The following is an 18,381-nucleotide window of genomic DNA, read 5'->3' on the forward strand; positions in this document are numbered from 1 at the left end:
GCAAAGCATAGACAATGGGCCTCATTAGAAGGTTGGAGGTAACCATGCCGTTTTTAGCGGCATGATTGCCTCCATACCGCAATGTGGGCCCGGGTTCCTCGAATGAGGAATTACTGGGCCATTGCAACCTTGGCAGACCCGGTAATTCCCCGTCCGAGGAACCCAGACCCGGTCCATCCCCATTCCCATTGAGCCCCCAGAGGGCTCAATGGGAATGGGGATGGAGCTAACAACGGGCCCGTTAATGACGGGCCCGTTGTTAGCTCCCTGGTCCCCTCGCGGGACCCGGTAATGACACCTGGATTTTCCAGGCGCCCATTGCGGGTCCCGCGAGGAGAACTCATAATAGGGCGGAACGGGTTTACCGGCACCGGCACCTTTACCGGTGCCGCTAAACCCATTCCGCCAACCTTATAGTGAGGCCCAATGGCTCCAGATGCCAATAATGAATGAAAGGGGTCTGTGTTCAATGCTTAAGTTAATCAAGACCTGTAAGCAACCCTTCTCGTTTCAGTCCTCAAACATAAAGCAGTTGGTGTGGTATTTAAGATTTGTGGTACATTTGCCCGTATAGGCAGAAGGCACAGAGTGAAAGTAGTAAACCGTTTGAAATACTTCCAAGCATACAAATACCAAGTTCTTTTATGGGCAACAGGCAAACATAAAGCGGAGACCGCATCTTGGATGTCAGTTTCTTCCGTTAGGTGGTTTGAGAGAGAGAGAGCCCTTTGGCCCTGCCCACACGGATTGTATTGTGTTTTTCAACTGTATTATTTGGTTGCTTGTAGCCCTTGCACTTCCTGGCCATAATCTGTTACTGTATTGTGATTTGTTTAGCTGCATTCCATGGTCACATTTAACCATGCACATAACTGTTTTGTGACTTTATTGACTACATCCTTTTGTCACTGATGGCCTTACCAACTCTGATAAAAGTACCTCAACACACCACTATACCTAATTCATGCCTCACAGCCTATTCTCCCATGAATACCGATCAACATAAAATGATTCTGCATTACCTTCAACCTTCTTCCATTTTTCTGTCCATTCTCAAAGAGCATCCTATGTTTCCCTCCCCTCTGTTCTAGCTACACATATTCCAACACCATCCTGTCCTTCCTCACTACCTGCCTACAGAACCTTCTCCTCCTATCTACCTCTGACCAGGAATCTCCACTTACCGTCTTGCACACCATTCTCCTTACCCCTCTCGCCTGCTTTCCATGTTCCTATCCTGGAGTCCCCCTCTAAACAGTAACCTAGAGGCTCATCTCTTTCATGACCTTACTTCTCTAACCTGATCTTCACGTTCAATTATCCCTCAGCCTCTCGCCCCCCTTGCTTTTTACCACATTAACCTCCTATGGGCCTCACCCTGTACCTTAGAAATGCCCAACCCATCTGCTGTAAAACCTCTTCCATCAATTGCCACGTCATCTACCCCATTCTAAACTCTCTGCAATGTCCATCACTGAAACCTGTATCCCCCCACGACACAACACATGCTGCTCTAATTCACACATGACTTTGCTACCTGTTCACACTCTCCTTGCCTGTCAGGAAAAGGTGTTGGTCTCATTATCAGCAGGACCATGCCTTCTGACCCACTTAGGCCTCTGACTTTACCCCCTACTTCTTTGAACATAGAGCAATCCAACTCTTTGCTCCCACCCTTCTCATAATCATCTTTATCACCCACCTGGCCCTCCAATTTCTTCTTGACTTATAACTGGACTCCTTTCCAGCTAATGGTGAGCTGTTTGTGACATTAACCACCCCATCATGTCTAAGGCTCTTCAATTACAATTTGACTCCACTCATTCTGGCCACTTCCTCAAGAACCTTCATTACCTGTCTACCTCTCAACCCACACTGGCAGGAATTATCTTCCTCGTCTTTCTATATTGTGCCCTCCAATCCCATTAAATACAAAAAGTCAACATGAGATGGAGCATTTAAGAACTTGGTAAGTGTTGTGATTCTAAGGCATTTTATTTGCTAAACTGGCTGGAAGGCATGGCCTACGTCACATGAGAAACCTCATGTTTGTTATGTCCAGCTTTCAACAGTGTTAGGCCTTTCTTCACAATAAATACATTTCTGACAAACCAACCACATCACCTCCTGTATTCAGCAAATTCCAACCTTCTGGTTTTGCCTAAACACAGACGTGCTAGAGCAGGAGGCCTGTTATTCCTCTTTCTCTGCTACCAGAATGTTTAATTCAATGCCAATTGCATGGCACCTAATAAAGAAACACCTATCCATTAGAAATAAAATAATATAGAAAGCTTTGCATTTAGCGACCATTAATCTAAGATAGTAGAAGACAGTCAACTCAACAGTGTATTCAAGGGTGCAGTGTTAGTCTTAGTGCCATGTGCCCTCGCTGCGTGCTGGCAGCTGTGCTCAATAAAACTCCTGAAACATAGCATAGCATAACTGTAGTATCCAGACATCCTGAGGTAACTCATTCTCGTAGCATGAAGTAGTCTGGAGCCAGGTAAGTGCAGATAAGAGCTGCTTAATTAGTTACAGGGTAAACTAGAAAGGTTATGCAGGAGAGTCATACAGTAACATCCTTTCAGTTAGGGCTCCCATCCTGTGTGTCTCCCAACAGTCTTACCTGGAATCTCCTGATCTCAATGTTCCACATTCCATAATATATTCAAGAGATGCACTGAGCTAGATACTACACATCTCCCTCTTTTACAATGAAAACGAAACATAACTAGACACCACACATCTCCCTCTTGTACAATGAAAAAGAAAAAAAAAACATTCACCAGGTCTTAATTTGTTCTAACACGGACAAAACAGGGATCCTCCAACCTGGTTGGACCTCACACCATTTACCAATGCCACACTCTTCAACCACAAGAAGACAAATTCACTTTCTGCCCACGGTTGCCACACTTGGATTTAGGCCTGCCAGACCCAATCATACCAGCTTTCTCCATCATTGATGCAAGAAAAGGGAAGGCCCAGTTTTCACATCCTTAGTGTCAGAAAAACCAGAAACCCAATCCTAACAACTCTCATCCAACCTCAAAGCAAGGACTGACCTAAAATAAACCTCTACATCACAAACCCATAGTTAACATTCTCCTCATGTGTCTCTCTCTACTCATCTAATTGTCATCACATGCACTGGATAGATTGACGGGCACAGTCATTTGATCAGGACAGGTCTGAGTTCGTCACGTGTTTTTATCATGAGGTTCTGTATGCTCTTTGAATTTAGTTGCAGATTGGCAGAAGATCCAGTAGAAGTGGGAGCTCACTTTTTTATTCTTTATTCAATTTTCCCTTATCACAGCTTTTCAGAAATAGTGATTTTTGAAGTGCATGCAAAATTGTTTAAGAAAAGACCACCAAGCTTGTTTACTTTTTTCAGTTCAGTTCTAAAAATAGATTTTGAATGTGTATTGCCTCACAGATCCACATCACTAAGTCATGTTATTTTTTGCAGATATCAGGGGGAATGAATTTGATCTTCTGATAGATTGGCCGAAGGTGCACAACCAGCATCCCCAGAATAATTTAAAGTCATCAAACCCTTTTTGGAAGGAATTGTCAGAATCTAACCCCTTCCTCGATGAAATAGCTAAAACTGCCACTGCTCCAAATGGAAATAAGACGATGTCTATATTGAAAGAAGACCCATATCTCCTGTTTAGAGATACGGATGCAAGGGATTCTGTTGCATCTTCTGGTGATGAACTAGACATCAATTTCTTGCTTAAGAATACATCTTCAAAGAAAACTGCTAGATCAAAAAGTGTGTCGGATGTTCTTGATATTTTGGATGGCAAAGATGCTGACCCTCATTGTATATCGGACTCAGGACAGTTTTTGGCTCCAGATTTGGAATGGCTTCAGAATGACCGTGAAGCCTACAAAATGGCATGGTTAAGTCATCGGCAGTTAACAAGGTCTTGCCTTGATCTGGATGTAATGAGCCAAAGTCCAGGCTGGGCACAAACACAAGCTATGGATACACACATAATTTGCAGGATTGATCATCAAGGTGGATCTTTGCAGCTCCCTAACTCTGATATCACCGTCCATGTCCCAGAGGGTCACGTTACACCAGGTACATTCCAAGAAGTTGGTCTAAAGGCTCTCCTGTATCCTCCATCGTCACTTAACAATGACTTTCAGAGCACTGCCAGCCCTCTGTTAGAAATTACTTTAACCAACCTGAAAAATGAGGAGGCAATTTTACTGGAAATGAAAATTGCGGCTCAAGTGAAGAAGGACCCCCTTAGTCAAGTAATGACTGAGATTGTGTGTTTGTATAGTTACAAAAAAGATGGTCCATTTGAACAAATAGACAACAGTTACATTTATAACGACACAATACAAGTGAAACTGACTAACCTCGGACGTGTCACTTACATTGTTGTTGTTGCAAAAGCCAAGGCAATTCAACCTCCCGCTACCTCTGTTTGGGACTACATTGACAAAACTCTCACTGTGGGTATTTATGGACCCAAACATATTCATCCAGCATTCACTGTTGTCTGTTCCATATTTGGACACAACTACACACCAGAGAAACTTACAATAAGTGACATTAAAAAAGGTGGAAAGAACTTGCCTCCAGTTGTATTCAATCTGTGGGGAACGCATCAGTTTACAATGAATGAGTTAAAGGACCTCAGTATTTCATTAACCTCAGTAGATTCAGACTTTTTAGTGAAGTCTTCAGAACAAACCAAAGAAATCCAAGAGTCGCAACTAAAAGCAGGAACAGTGATCCGCCAGCAGTTTCCATTTTCTTCCCATCCCAGCGGGGAAATCCATTCATTTAACTTCATCGTGCACATTACAGACTCTCGCATGGCACGTGTGACAGAGTTCAGCATTACAACACCGGATCCAGCCCCAAAGTTGCTTGATACGCCCACGAAACCAACTCGCTTGCAGAAACGTAAAGAGATCAAGTCTGCCCCATTGCCATTGCTAGTGACCATTAAATACCCTACATTTCAAGATAAACCCTTGAATATAAACAAGTGTGCAGTAACCCTAAAGACAGTATTACGCCAAAGTAAGATTGACTACCTACTTGAATATTTTAAGGGGGACACAATAGCCCTGCTTGGTGAAGACAAAATCAAAGCAATTGGACAGACGAAAGTAAAGGAGTGGTATGTGGGAGTACTCAGAGGGAAGGTCGGCCTCGTGCACTGCAGAAATGTGAAAGTGATCTCGAAAGAGCAAGTCATTGATTTCTCAGACATTCACCTCACTACCACCATGCTGTTAAATCAAATGACGTTGCCGTTTAAGAAACTGACCTACATCTATTCTTCCGTTCTTTCTACTGTGTCAGATAAAGTGTATGACTGGAGGCCATTAGCTAACGTCTTGGGATATAAGCGTTTGACTTTGGATGACGTCACTGATTCGGATACAGGCAAGGAATCGGACCAAGTCGCCTTCGTGATTAAGAAGCTGAAGGAAGATTGCCATTCTGATGCTAAAAAGCGGAAATTTCATTATGAACTGATTGTGGTAAGATTTAATACATGTTTAATGTCCACTGTTCTTTAAAATCTGTACCACGGATACATTGCATTGCACACATTCCTACACGAAAGTTTACATAACTGCATATTTTCAGTTACCAATGCAATACTTAATGACGTTCACTCAGTTTCAATCAGCGCTCACAATGTATGCACATATCGCACACATTGAACAGCAAAAGTACAATAACATTAGATCTGTCAATTAAAGGGCTTCTATGGTTTACATTTCAAAGTACACATCGAATTAGGAAGTACCTTTTCACGGTGAGCTTGCTCTCCAACTCAGACTATGTAGATGAGTTTTCCTATTCTCTTTCATTCATTGGTTTGTATTAAAACCTGCACTTTCTTAAAAAAAATGTAAGAAACAAAAATCGTATTAGTATGCTTGTTTCCCGTGTTGATACCCTAGACATTTTAGTGAACTAATGTGGAACTATACTTTTTATCACGATATATATTGTTGACGCATTTAAGGAATGAATGGCCAGGCTGCTTGAATTTGGCAACGTGGTTGACGTGAACCAGTGGCGCAGGAGACTTTATTTGTCTTTCATATATTTAGGGGCCCGATTCTTTAGTCAAAATGTGTCTCTGGCAACGTTTTGTAAATTAAGACGGGGTGTATTTTAGTCCTCAATGTTCTCTTTAAATATATTTCGTTAAATAGTATGCAACCTTCTTCCACTTAAAATACCGACTGTGTGTGTGTGTGTGTGTGTGTGTGGGTGTACAATAATGTATGTATGCTCCCTTTGCTGCAGTGGTGCAACAACAAGTATGTGTGTGCACCCTCTTCTGTTGGCAAGTGCTGCAACATGTATGTGTGTGGGTCGCTTTCCCTACGTGATTGCAGCAGGGACATTTCTCACATACGTCTATGATGCATTCTGATCATAGGTACTACAAATGTTGCAAGCTTTTATCCTCTGGGGAAATAACACAAGTGTTAATCCTCCTCACCACTGCAATCCCCTTCAATTACCATCAACAACAGGACCATATTAGTTAATATTCAGACCCTGCAATAGTGGTATTTGAGCAGAGGCCATGACATCCACACCACTGCCCTGGCTGATTTGCCTCGTGCTGTGGCAGAGGTCATCCTCAGACTGGACTATGATCTGCGCATGACTTTAAAGATACTGTTTTTGTGCTTTGACAAGGGCCACTATCTTGCCATAGTCTGCTGGTATTTGCTACCCATTCTTTTTGAAGAATGTCCGTTTTTCAACATAAGGTACAGAAATACATGTCCTGCTTTCAGAGACACTGGCACCAGCAGCCCTGGAAACATGTTGTTATTGCACACTAGCCTAGGGATACCAAATCTACGGCATCACAGGCAAGTCCTGCTGGCCACACAGACCTCTTTGTGAACCAATGTCCCTTCCGGGCTAGCAGCTGTCACTGAAACATGCTTCTTCCATCTGAGCAGCAGTGGGCTGGTTACTGTTAGCTGTTGTACACCCAGACAAATCCACGAATGCAAAATTAGGAAGTCAGTCCCACAGGAGTGTACGTGTGAGAGTTGCATGCACTTAATGGGATTTCCCTGTACCTGACACAGTTGCGTTTGATAAGAGGGGGCTACAAGATGCCAGGCCGTTTGCTGGCCGTTGAGAATGCCTGTGAGTCGTCCATGCTCTTCTTACCTGTACTCTGCATCCAAATGTTCTAGCAAACATCTCTGAAAAGTAGTATTGCACATTTCAACTTTGGCCTGTCGATGTGCCCTCCTACTTTCCACAGTTCGGAACACAGCCACTTTTATCTTAAATCCGTCTCAAAAAAGGTACCAAATTATTTTCAGTGTTTTCTTTCATGTGTTTCATGTAAGAATCACCATGAGTAATTGATCTGGTTGATGTATGACTCACCTATACTTTCACCTTAGATTGCCTTTTTGGCCAGGTTAAATTCCAACAAACATATCAATTAAATATGGCCCATGCGGTGTGTGTTTTCCTGAAAAGACCATAGAACACCACCAACATTGCTCATGAGCTGCCACTGATTTGCTGTGAGGTGTGACCCACACAATACTCGAATGTGACTACAGCTGTAGTTTATTTTGCATTTGCATGATCCTTTGAAATGAGAGCAGGACTTGTTTTGCACAGGAACAATTTCACAGTCCGAGAAGCAGTTTTGGGTGAAACATGTAACTACTAGGTGGAGAACATGTACATTTCATGGAACTAACTTTGTTTTTCTCCAGGCTCATGGCCACAATAATATTGGAGTCATTGTTTCCTGCCTTAAAACCCAATATTAGCTGCCCGGGACCTTCCCACTCTTCCACCACCTGTTTCACTTTTTATCCAGATGTTTCCACTTGTGTGGCTCCTTCCATTAAAGTCTTGCATACAGAACGTGTCTTGTTGCTGGATGGCATGTTGCTGCTCTCATTATCTCTCTTGCTCCCCAGTGAAAGCACTAGAGAGGAAGATGAACAAAAGAACTGTTATTGCAATGCAGTTAGTGCATTGGTCACTCATCCACAAATCTGCTGTGAAGTGAATTTTTCTAACCTCTGAACTGTCCATAGTCTTTCTCTTTGCAATAACTGCTTGCAACTCAGGTATACATTTACATGCAAAGTAACTCATGTGGGAATTTTGCCACCAGTCATCACCACCCGCCATCTTCTCTATGAAGCCTTTGTTTACAACAGAATCATATGCCAGAAGCTCTACTGTCAGAATGATCTCTAGTTTGGCATTCAATAGCCGTACTCATGGATGGGCACAATGATAATTCTGGCTACTATAGCTTTGGTCCTGCTGGGAGTAAATTGCTAAGGGCACCTGCCTCTTCTGGGATTACACTGCATGGGCAGTGTCAACATGCTGCTGAGTGCTTGCTGACTTCTGAGGTGACTGTTGGACCCAAGCCTAAGCATTATGTTGCTTCATATGGCAAAACATTGTTTTCCTTTCAGCACAGCCAAAAACCTCCACTAAAATCTTATAGGTGCCTCTCCCCGGCTTACTACGTGTGAGAGAAAATAAAATAACCAACACAACCCCTGTCGGGGAATGAGGCACTGAGAGACCCAGCTGCAAGAGTTCAAAGGATGGTTTATTTCTCCAGCTAGGAAATAACCAAAAAAAGCCCTCAAAACCATTTACATCATCACTCATATATATATATCAATTAAAGTAACTCTAACAAAAAATACTAAATGGACCCGATTGGCCAGGCAGTCTGGTGCTGTAGGTGTGGGTGGCATCTCTTCCTTCTGATTGGCTGAGTGGCTGACAAGGTGATGGACGTCAAATATCTTGTGTTCTACGCAGGTCAGGGTCCGGTCACTGTGGTCACTACTTAAGCTAATATGTTGCATTCATAAAACACTAAGGGGGTAATTCATAGAATTCAGCGCACAAGTGGCGCACGCGGCTGGCGCACAGTGTGCGCGTGTGAATCCCTGCGCCAGCCGCGTGCGCTAAAATCCATTTCTGCGCACAGCGTATTCATGGATTCCAGCCACCAAAACCAGCCGTGGCGCACAGTGCCGCAGCGACCCTGCAGCAGCGCCAGTTACGCCCCCAAGAACGCCTCTCGCGCAGGGAAAAGCCATCAATATACCCAATCCAGCGCAAAGGGCTGCGCTAACGCTGTACCAGCACAGCAAGCGGGCTACGTGTATCACTGGGGTGCGCGGGAAGTACCTCACGCGATTGGCCCTGTGCGAGCAGGGTACGCGTATTTCAGGGGTGCGCGGGAAGTTCCACACGCGATTTCATCATGGTACGTGTATTTCAGGGGTGCGTGGGAATTACCAACACGCGAATGGGCCAGTGCGAGCAGGGTACGCGTATCTCAGGGGTGCGCGGGAAGTTCCACACGCGATTCCATCAGGGTACGTGTATGTCGGGGTGCGCGTGAAGTTCCACACGTGAAATCAGCAGGGTACGTGTATTCCAGGGGTGCGCGGGAAGTCCCACACGCGATTCCATCAGGGAACGTGTATTACAGGGGTGCGCGGGAATTTCCACACGCGACTGGGCCCGTGCGAGCAGGGTACGCGTATCTCAGGGGTGCGCGTGAAGTTCCACACGCGATATCAGCAGGGTACAGGGTGCAGGGGAAGTTACACACGCGATTTCCGCAGGGTACGTGTATATCAGGGGTGCGTGTGAAGTTCCACACGCGATCGATATCAGCAGGGCACGTGTATTTCAGGGTGCAGGGGAAGTTACACACGCGATTTCTGCAGGGTACGTGTATTGCAGGGGTGCGCGGGAATTTCCACACGCGATTGGGCCCGTGCAAACGGGGGACGCGTATCTCAGGGGTGCGCGGGAAGTTCCACACGCGATTCCATCAGGGTACGTGTATTTCAGGGTGCGGGGGAAGTTCCACACGCGAAATCAGCAGGGTACGTGTATTCCAGGGGTGCGCGGGAAGTCCCACACGCGATTCCATCAGGGTACGTGTATTACAGGGGTGCGCGGGAATTTCCACACGTGACTGGGCCCGTGCAAGCAGGGTACGCGTATCTCAGGGGTGCACGGGAAGTTCCACACGCGATTTCAGCAGGGTACGTATATTCCAGGGGTGCGCGGGAAGTTCCACACGCGATTCCATCAGGGTACATGTATTACAGGGGTGCGCGGGGAGCACCACACGTGAATTGCACGTGTGGGTCCTCCCAGGTGTTCCCTCTACACCCTCCACGGCCCCTGCAGGTGGCTCACACCACAGGGGCCTAACCTGCACATGTCCTGCAGGCACACCATCCGCCATGGCCATGACCCCCAGCCAACCCACATGTCAACTTGCACTACTGCCCACCAGCGCATGTCCCCCTGCACCCCCAGTCACCAGGGGCACCCTCCACCAGGCCCCACCCATGTCTACCACCACCCCCACCCCCCAGCAGTGCAGGGGCACCCACCACCAGGCCCCCACCCATGTCTCCCACCACCCCACCCCCCAGCCACCAGGGGCAGCCTCCACCAGACCCCCACCCATGTCTCCCACCACCCCCACCCCCACCCCCAGCACTGTGGGGCACCTGCCAGCAGGCCCCCACCCATGTCCAACTCATGTTCCCCACCACCCCCACCCCCAGCACCGTGGGGCACCTGCCAGCAGGCCCCCACCCATGTCCAACTCATGTTCCCCACCACCCCCACCCCCCAGCCACCAGGGGCAGCCTCCACCAGGCCCCCACCCATGTCTCCCACCACCCCCACCCCCCCGTCACCAGGGGCAGCCTCCACCAGGCCCCCACCCATGTCTCCCACCACCCCCACCCCCCAGCAGTGCAGGGGCAGCCTCCACCAGGCCCCCACCCATGTCTCACACCACCCCCACCTGCCAGCAGTGCAGGGGCAGCCTCCACCAGTCCACCACTCATATCTCCCACCACCCCCACCACCCAGCCACCAGGGGCAGCCTCCACCAGACCCCCACCCATGTCTCCCACCACCCCCACCCCCCAGCACTGTGGGTCACCTGCCAGCAGGCCCCCACCCATGTCCAACCATGTTCCCCACCATCCCCACCCCCCAGCACTGTGGGGCACCTGCCAGCAGGCCCCACCCATGTCTCCCACCACCCCCACCCCCCAGTCACCAGGGGCAGCCTCCACCAGGCCCCCACCCATGTCTCCCACCACCCCCACCCCCCAGCAGTGCAGGGGCAGCCTCCACCAGGCCCCCACCCATGTCTCCCAACACCCCCAATCCCCAGCAGTGCAGGGGCAGCCTCCACCAGGCCCCCACCCATGTCTCACACCACCCCCACCCCCCAGCCACCAGGGGCATCCTCCACCAGGCCCCCACTCATTTCCCCTATCACCCCCACCCCCCAGCAGTGCAGGGGCAGCCTCCACCAGGCCCCCACTCATGTCTCCCATCACCCCCACCCCCCAGCAGTGCAGGGGCAGCCTCCACCAGGCCCCCACCCATGTCTCCCACCACCCCCACCCCCCCAGTCACCAGGGGCAGCCTCCACCAGGCCCCCACCCATGTCTCCCACCACCCCACCCCCCAGCAGTGCAGGGGCACCCACCACCAGGCCCCCACCCATGTCTCCCACCACCCCCACCCCCCAGCAGTGCAGGGGCAGCCTCCACCAGGCCCCCACCCATGTCTCCCACCACCCCCACCCCCCAGCCACCAGGGGCAGCCTCCACCAGGCCCCTACTCATGTCTCCCTGCACCCCCACCCCCCAGCGGTGCAGGGGCAGCCTCCACCAGGCCCCCACTCATGTCCAACTCATGTCTCCCATCACCCCCACCCCCAGCAGTGCAGGGGCAGCCTCCACCAGGCCCCCACTCATGTCCAACTCGTGTCTCCCATCACCCCCACCCCCAGCAGTGCAGGGGCAGCCTCCACCAGGCCCCCACCCATTTCTCCCTGCACCCCCACCCCCCAGCAGTGCAGGGGCAGCCTCCACCAGGCCCCCACTCATGTCTCCCACCACCCCAATACCCAGCCACCAGGGGCAGCCTCCACCAGGTCTCCACTCATGTCTCCCATCACCCCCACCCCCCAGCAGTGCAGGGGCAGCCTCCACCAGGCCCCCACTCATGTCTCCCTGCACCCCCACCCCCCAGCAGTGCAGGGGCAGCCTCCACCAGGCCCCCACTCATGTCCAACTCATGTCTCCCATCACCCCCACCCCCAGCAGTGCAGGGGCAGCCTCCACCAGGCCCCCACTCATGTCTCCCACCACCCCAATACCCAGCCACCAGGGGCAGCCTCCACCAGGTCTCCACTCATGTCTCCCATCACCCCCACCCCCAGCAGTGCAGGGGCAGCCTCCACCAGGCCCCCACTCATGTCTCCCACCACCCCCACCCCCCAGCAGTGCAGGGGCGGCCTCCACCAGGCCCCTACTCATGTCTCCCATCACCCCCACCCCCCAGCCACCAGGGGCAGCCTCCACCAGGCCCCCAACCATGTCTCCCTCCACCCCCACCCCCCAGCCACCAGGGGCAGCCTCCACCAGGCCCCCACTCATGTCTCCCTGCACCCCCACCCCCCAGCAGTGCAGGGGCAGCCTCCACCAGGCCCCCACTCATGTCCAACTCATGTCTCCCATCACCCCCACCACCAGCAGTGCAGGGGCAGCCTCCACCAGGCCCCCACTCATGTCCAACTCATGTCTCCCATCACCCCCACCCCCAGCAGTGCAGGGGCAGCCTCCACCAGGCCCCCACTCATGTCTCCCTGCACCCCCACCCCCCAGCAGTGCAGGGGCAGCCTCCACCAGGCCCCCACTCATGTCTCCCACCACCCCAATACCCAGCCACCAGGGGCAGCCACCACCAGGTCTCCACTCATGTCTCCCATCACCCCCACCCCCCAGCAGTGCAGGGGCAGCCTCCACCAGGCCCCCACTCATGTCTCCCACCACCCCCACCCCCCAGCAGTGCAGGGGCAGCCTCCACCAGGCCCCCACTCATGTCTCCCATCACCCCCACCCCCCAGCCACCAGGGGCAGCCTCCACCAGGCCCCCACTCATGTCTCCCTGCACCCCCACCCCCCAGCAGTGCAGGGGCAGCCTCCACCAGGCCCCCACTCATGTCCAACTCATGTCTCCCATCACCCCCAACCCCCAGCACTGTGGGTCACCTGCCAGCAGGCCCCCACCCATGTCCAACCATGTTCCCCACCACCCCCTCCCCCCAGCACTGTGGGGCACCTGCCAGCAGGCCCCACCCATGTCTCCCACCACCCCCACCCCCCAGCCACCAGGGGCAGCCTCCACCAGGCCCCCTCCCATGTCTCCCACCACCCCCACCCCCCAGCAGTGCAGGGGCAGCCTCCACCAGGCCCCCACCCATGTCTCCCACCACCCCCAATCCCCAGCAGTGCAGGGGCAGCCTCCACCAGGCCCCCACCCATGTCTCACACCACCCCCACCCCCCAGCCACCAGGGGCATCCTCCACCAGCCCCCACTCATTTCCCCTATCACCCCCACCCCCAGCAGTGCAGGGGCAGCCTCCACCAGGCCCCCACTCATGTCTCCCACCACCCCGACCCCCCAGCAGTGCAGGGGCAGCCTCCACCAGGCCCCCACCCATGTCTCCCACCACCCCCACCCCCCAGCATTGCAGGGGCAGCCTCCACCAGGCCCCCACTCATGTCTCCCATCACCCCCACACCCCAGCTGTGCAGGGCAGCCTCCACCAGGCCCCCACCCATGTCTCCCCCCACCCCCCCAGTCACCAGGGGCAGCCTCCACCAGGCCCCCACCCATGTCTCCCATCACCCCCACCCCCCAGCAGTGCAGGGGCACCCACCACCAGGCCCCCACCCATGTCTCCCACCACCCCCACCCCCCAGCAGTGCAGGGTCAGCCTCCACCAGGCCCCCACCCATGTCTCCCACCACCCCCACCCCCCAGCCACCAGGGGCAGCCTCCACCAGGCCCCCACTCATGTCTCCCTGCAACCCCACCCCCCAGCAGTGCAGGGGCAGCCTCCACCAGGCCCCCACACATGTCCAACTCATGTCTCCCATCACCCCCACCCCCAGCAGTGCAGGGGCAGCCTCCACCAGGCCCCCACACATGTCCAACTCATGTCTCACATCACCCCCACCCCCAGCAGTGCAGGGGCAGCCTCCACCAGGCCCCCACTCATGTCTCCCTGCACCCCCACCCCCCAGCAGTGCAGGGGCAGCCTCCACCAGGCCCCCACTCATGTCTCCCACCACCCCAATACCCAGCCACCAGGGGCAGCCTCCACCAGGTCCCCACTCATGTCTCCCATCACCCCCACCCCCCAGCAGTGCAGGGGCAGCCTCCACCAGGCCCCCACTCATGTCTCCCATCACCCCCACCACCCAGCCACCAGGGGCAGCCTCCACCAGGCCCCCACTCATGTCTCCCTGCCCCCCCAGCAGTGCAGGGGCAGCCTCCACCAGGCCCCCACTCATGTCCAACTCATGTCTCCCATCACCCCCACCCCCAGCAGTGCAGGGGCAGCCTCCACCAGGCCCCCACTCATGTCCAACTCATGTCTCCCATCACCCCCACTCCCAGCAGTGCAGGGGCATCCTCCACCAAGCCCCCACTCATGTCTCCCTGCACCCCCACCCCCCAGCAGTGCAGGGGCAGCCTCCACCAGGCCCCTACTCATGTCTCCCACCACCCCAATACCCAGCCAACAGGGGCAGCCTCCACCAGGTCCTCACTCATGTCTCCCATCACCCCCACCCCCAGCAGTGCAGGGGCAGCCTCCACCAGGCCCCCACTCATGTCCAACTCATGTCTCCCATCACCCCCACCCCCAGCAGTGCAGGGGCAGCCTCCACCAGGCCCCCACTCATGTCTCCCTGCACCCCCACCCCCCAGCAGTGCAGGGGCAGCCTCCACCAGGCCCCTACTCATGTCTCCCACCACCCCAATACCCAGCCAACAGGGGCAGCCTCCACCAGGTCCTCACTCATGTCTCCCATCACCCCCACCCCCCAGCAGTGCAGGGGCAGCCTCCACCAGGCCCCCACCCCTGCCTCCCACCACCCCCACCCCCCAGCAGTGCAGGGGCAGCCTCCACCAGGCCCCCACCCATGTCTCACACCACCCCCACCCCCAGCACTGTGGGGCACCTGCCAGCAGCCCCCCACCCATGTCCAACTCATGTTCCCCACCACCCCCACCCCCCAGCAGTGCAGGGGCAGCCTCCACCAGGCCCCCACCCATGTCTCCCACCACCCCCACCCCCCAGCACTGTGGGGCACCTGCCAGCAGGCCCGCACCCATGTGCAACTCATGTTCCCCAGCCAACATGTCATCACAATCTCGATCCCTGGTCCCTATGGTCAGCCTCCAAATGCAAAACACCCACACGAGTATTGCATCCACCCACTCATAATTTGCAATTACATCACAGAACACCAATTGCAAGTTCCGAAACAAACACATTTCCCTCACATACACCCAATGGGTGTCAGTGAATCTCAAAACACATATCATGAAATGCATGAAACCAATGAGATACCACACATTGAAGTTCACCAAAAATAATATGTATTAAAGGAAACATCAATAGAATTAAAAATGAAGAAACAGAAACGTGAATGTACAAAAATGAAAAGAAGCAAGTCCGTCAAAAAAAGCAAAACCAAAAATAAAAATCCAAAGTAATGTCCAAAGTCAATGTCCACAAAACAAAATCGAATGGGAAATAAAAAAGAAAGCCATTGCTCCATGGTTAAAAATAGAAAAAAAAATACAATCCAACTGTCAACTATGTACATGGGAACAATCCAGGGTCCATTAGCCCAACAAAATAAAGGAAACCTATCGAACTACACTAACTAATAAAATAAACTATATACAAAAATGTGGCCAATGTCCGAAAGGTCCAAATAAAATAAAAACAAAAATGAAACCTAACACTACCTAGAAACTATGTACAAGGGCAGCGGGCTAGTTTCACAGCTCACTTGTGGATGTTCCGGGCCAGGGCATCATCGAACTCCTCCTCAATGTCCAGGAGGCGGTCCTCCTCCATGGCCCCGAGGGTCCGCAGGGCCGCCGACGTCTCCACCTCCAAACCCTTGCGCATTGCCTCGAGGCACTCGGCCCGCCTCAGGGCCCTCCGCATGGAGTTCTCCGCCCTGACCATTGTGAGCCGTGCCTCTTCCGCCCGCTGCCGCTCCGCATCTATGGCGTGGCCCAACCGCTGCCACACGGAAGACACTCTCTGTCCTGGGTCCTCCTGCCCTCCGGCCGATGCCTGCCCCTCCGATGTCGAAGGCCCCGAGCCTTCATGGCTCCCACCACGTTGCTGCTGCTGCTGTGCCTCTGCCCGTGCACTGCCTCCTGCTGCCTGCACATCCTCCGCCGGCTGGGGTGCAGTTGTTGATGTGGCCACCCCTGCTGTACGTCCGACTCCCGAATGTGGCAGGGATGCCTCCTCCACCAGCCTGGCCGCACCGTCAGAGGCAGCTCCACAGGGCACCCAGGTGACTGATGGGTGGGAAGATGGCACAGAGGATGACTGGCGCGTACGGGGTCCAGTTGAGGAGGGGGTCGGAGCAAGCCCCATCAGACGGAGGAATCCGGCCTGGGTGACCTGTCCCAGCAGGCTGACGTGGTCAACGAGCCATTCAAGATGACTTGCAGTCTCTTCATGAAAAGACTGCAGGTCACCTCGCATGGCCCATTGACGCAACGCCACACCAGCCAGGACAGGCTCAACCCGGACCTGGATAGCCACATCCGCAGGCAGAGGAAGGCCAGTTGACGTGAGCTCATCCGCTGCCTGAAAACGGGTCTGGACGTAGGCATCCCTGCTGGTGCAAGATGATGCAGGGACAGGATCGGGGACAGGATTGCACACAGGCACCTCCGCGGCGGCCTGTGCTGCCTCCTGTCCCTGGTCCTGCACTGCACCACTAGCACCAGTGGGATCCCCACCTCCAGACCCCGTCTCTGGTGCTTGCACGGCCTCCTCCTCCACCAAACCCCCCACCAACCTGGATGACTCCGTGCCATCTTCCCCTGTTGCGCCCTGTGGGGTCCCAGCTGCCCCTTCTGCTGCCGAGGAGTCCAACTTCAACCTCCGCCTCTTGGACCTCCCGCTGGCAGCTGCGGCCTGGGACGCGGCACCGGACTCCTCACTCCCCGACGAGATGACAACCTGGGAGGGGAGCCGGGCCTTGCGTCTCCGGCTGGCGGTCGGATCCCCACCGCTGTGCTCCACAGCACCTTCTCCGCCCTCTTCATCAGTTGACGCTGCAGACACGGAGAAACAAAACACAGGCATCAGGGCACTGTGCAATGGACACATACACACATGACAGTTGTACATGAGTGGCATTGGCAAACCTCAGACATGTCATCACAATCCCCAACACACATGTCATTACAACTCGCACACATGAGCCATACCACAGCCATATCGCAACTGCCACCTCCATCCATACACATACAACAGCATGAGCAGCCAAAGGTGAGCCAGACATCACATGCAACACAGGAAGTGCACCACACATGTACACACACCACCACACTTGCATGCATGTGTACACCTCTGCCAAGTGTCGCACTGTTCAGACGGGCATCCATGTCACATCTGCCAATCAGGCTTCCACATACCGCTGTCACATGCATCCATGTTGCATCACTGTTGCACCCTTGTCAAATACACACACATGCACATGTACACAGTGCTGATACATGCAGCCGAAAACAACATACATGCGTGACATCACGGACATGTCTACTTACATACACATTCATCCAAACATGTGTGCCCACACAACTACATTTGGCATGCAAGCCTACACACACAAGCACCATCCATGTCTCACACATTACAGCCCTCGCATGTGTCAGCCCCACGGCCCTGTACACCCCCACCCATACTCGACCCCATACAAACAGATGTGCAACCTGCACACTACTGAATAATCACCACACGCACTGCTCACAATCAGGATGCATGTACACTCACCGCTTCTCTAGGACCTGGACATGGAACGCTGGGGATATGCGTTCCAGGACCCTCATCTGTTCTTCCGACAAGTGGCCCCGGCGCCCCTTGGCATCCGCTGCCTTCAAGAGGCGCCGGGCCTTGTTCAGGGTCCTGGACCTGAAGTCCTCCCAGCGCTTCTTGACATGTTGTAAGTCGCGAACTGCCACCCCCTCCGCATTGATGGCAGTCACGATGTCAGTCCAGATCCGAGTCCGTCCTTCCTTGTCGGCGCAGGAACTTCCGAAGAGGGCATCATACTGCTCCAGGACTTGCTCCATCAGGACACCAACTTCGGTAGCACTGAAGCTGGTGCCCCTCTGCCTCTCTGGCCGGGGGTTGTCAGTGGTCACAGATGGTGTTTGCCCCGACATGACAACCCCAGAG

General features: G+C 53.4%; 1 protein-coding gene across 2 annotated transcripts in view; it reads left to right on the forward strand.

Annotated features, from left to right (window-relative positions):
- Positions 1-18,381, forward strand: part of MACC1 (MET transcriptional regulator MACC1) — a 279,368-nt gene that overhangs the window by 187,366 nt on the left and 73,621 nt on the right. For both annotated transcript variants that reach the window (XM_069648475.1, XM_069648476.1), the window contains exon 3: positions 3,476-5,526. In XM_069648475.1, the coding sequence (XP_069504576.1) occupies positions 3,476-5,526 (2,051 nt within the window). The remainder of the gene's footprint in view (positions 1-3,475; positions 5,527-18,381) is intronic.

This window comes from Ambystoma mexicanum, chromosome 2q (genome assembly GCF_040938575.1).
Source record: "Ambystoma mexicanum isolate Mex_15411 chromosome 2q, UKY_AmexF1_1, whole genome shotgun sequence".
Classification (NCBI taxonomy): Eukaryota; Metazoa; Chordata; class Amphibia; order Caudata; family Ambystomatidae; genus Ambystoma; species Ambystoma mexicanum.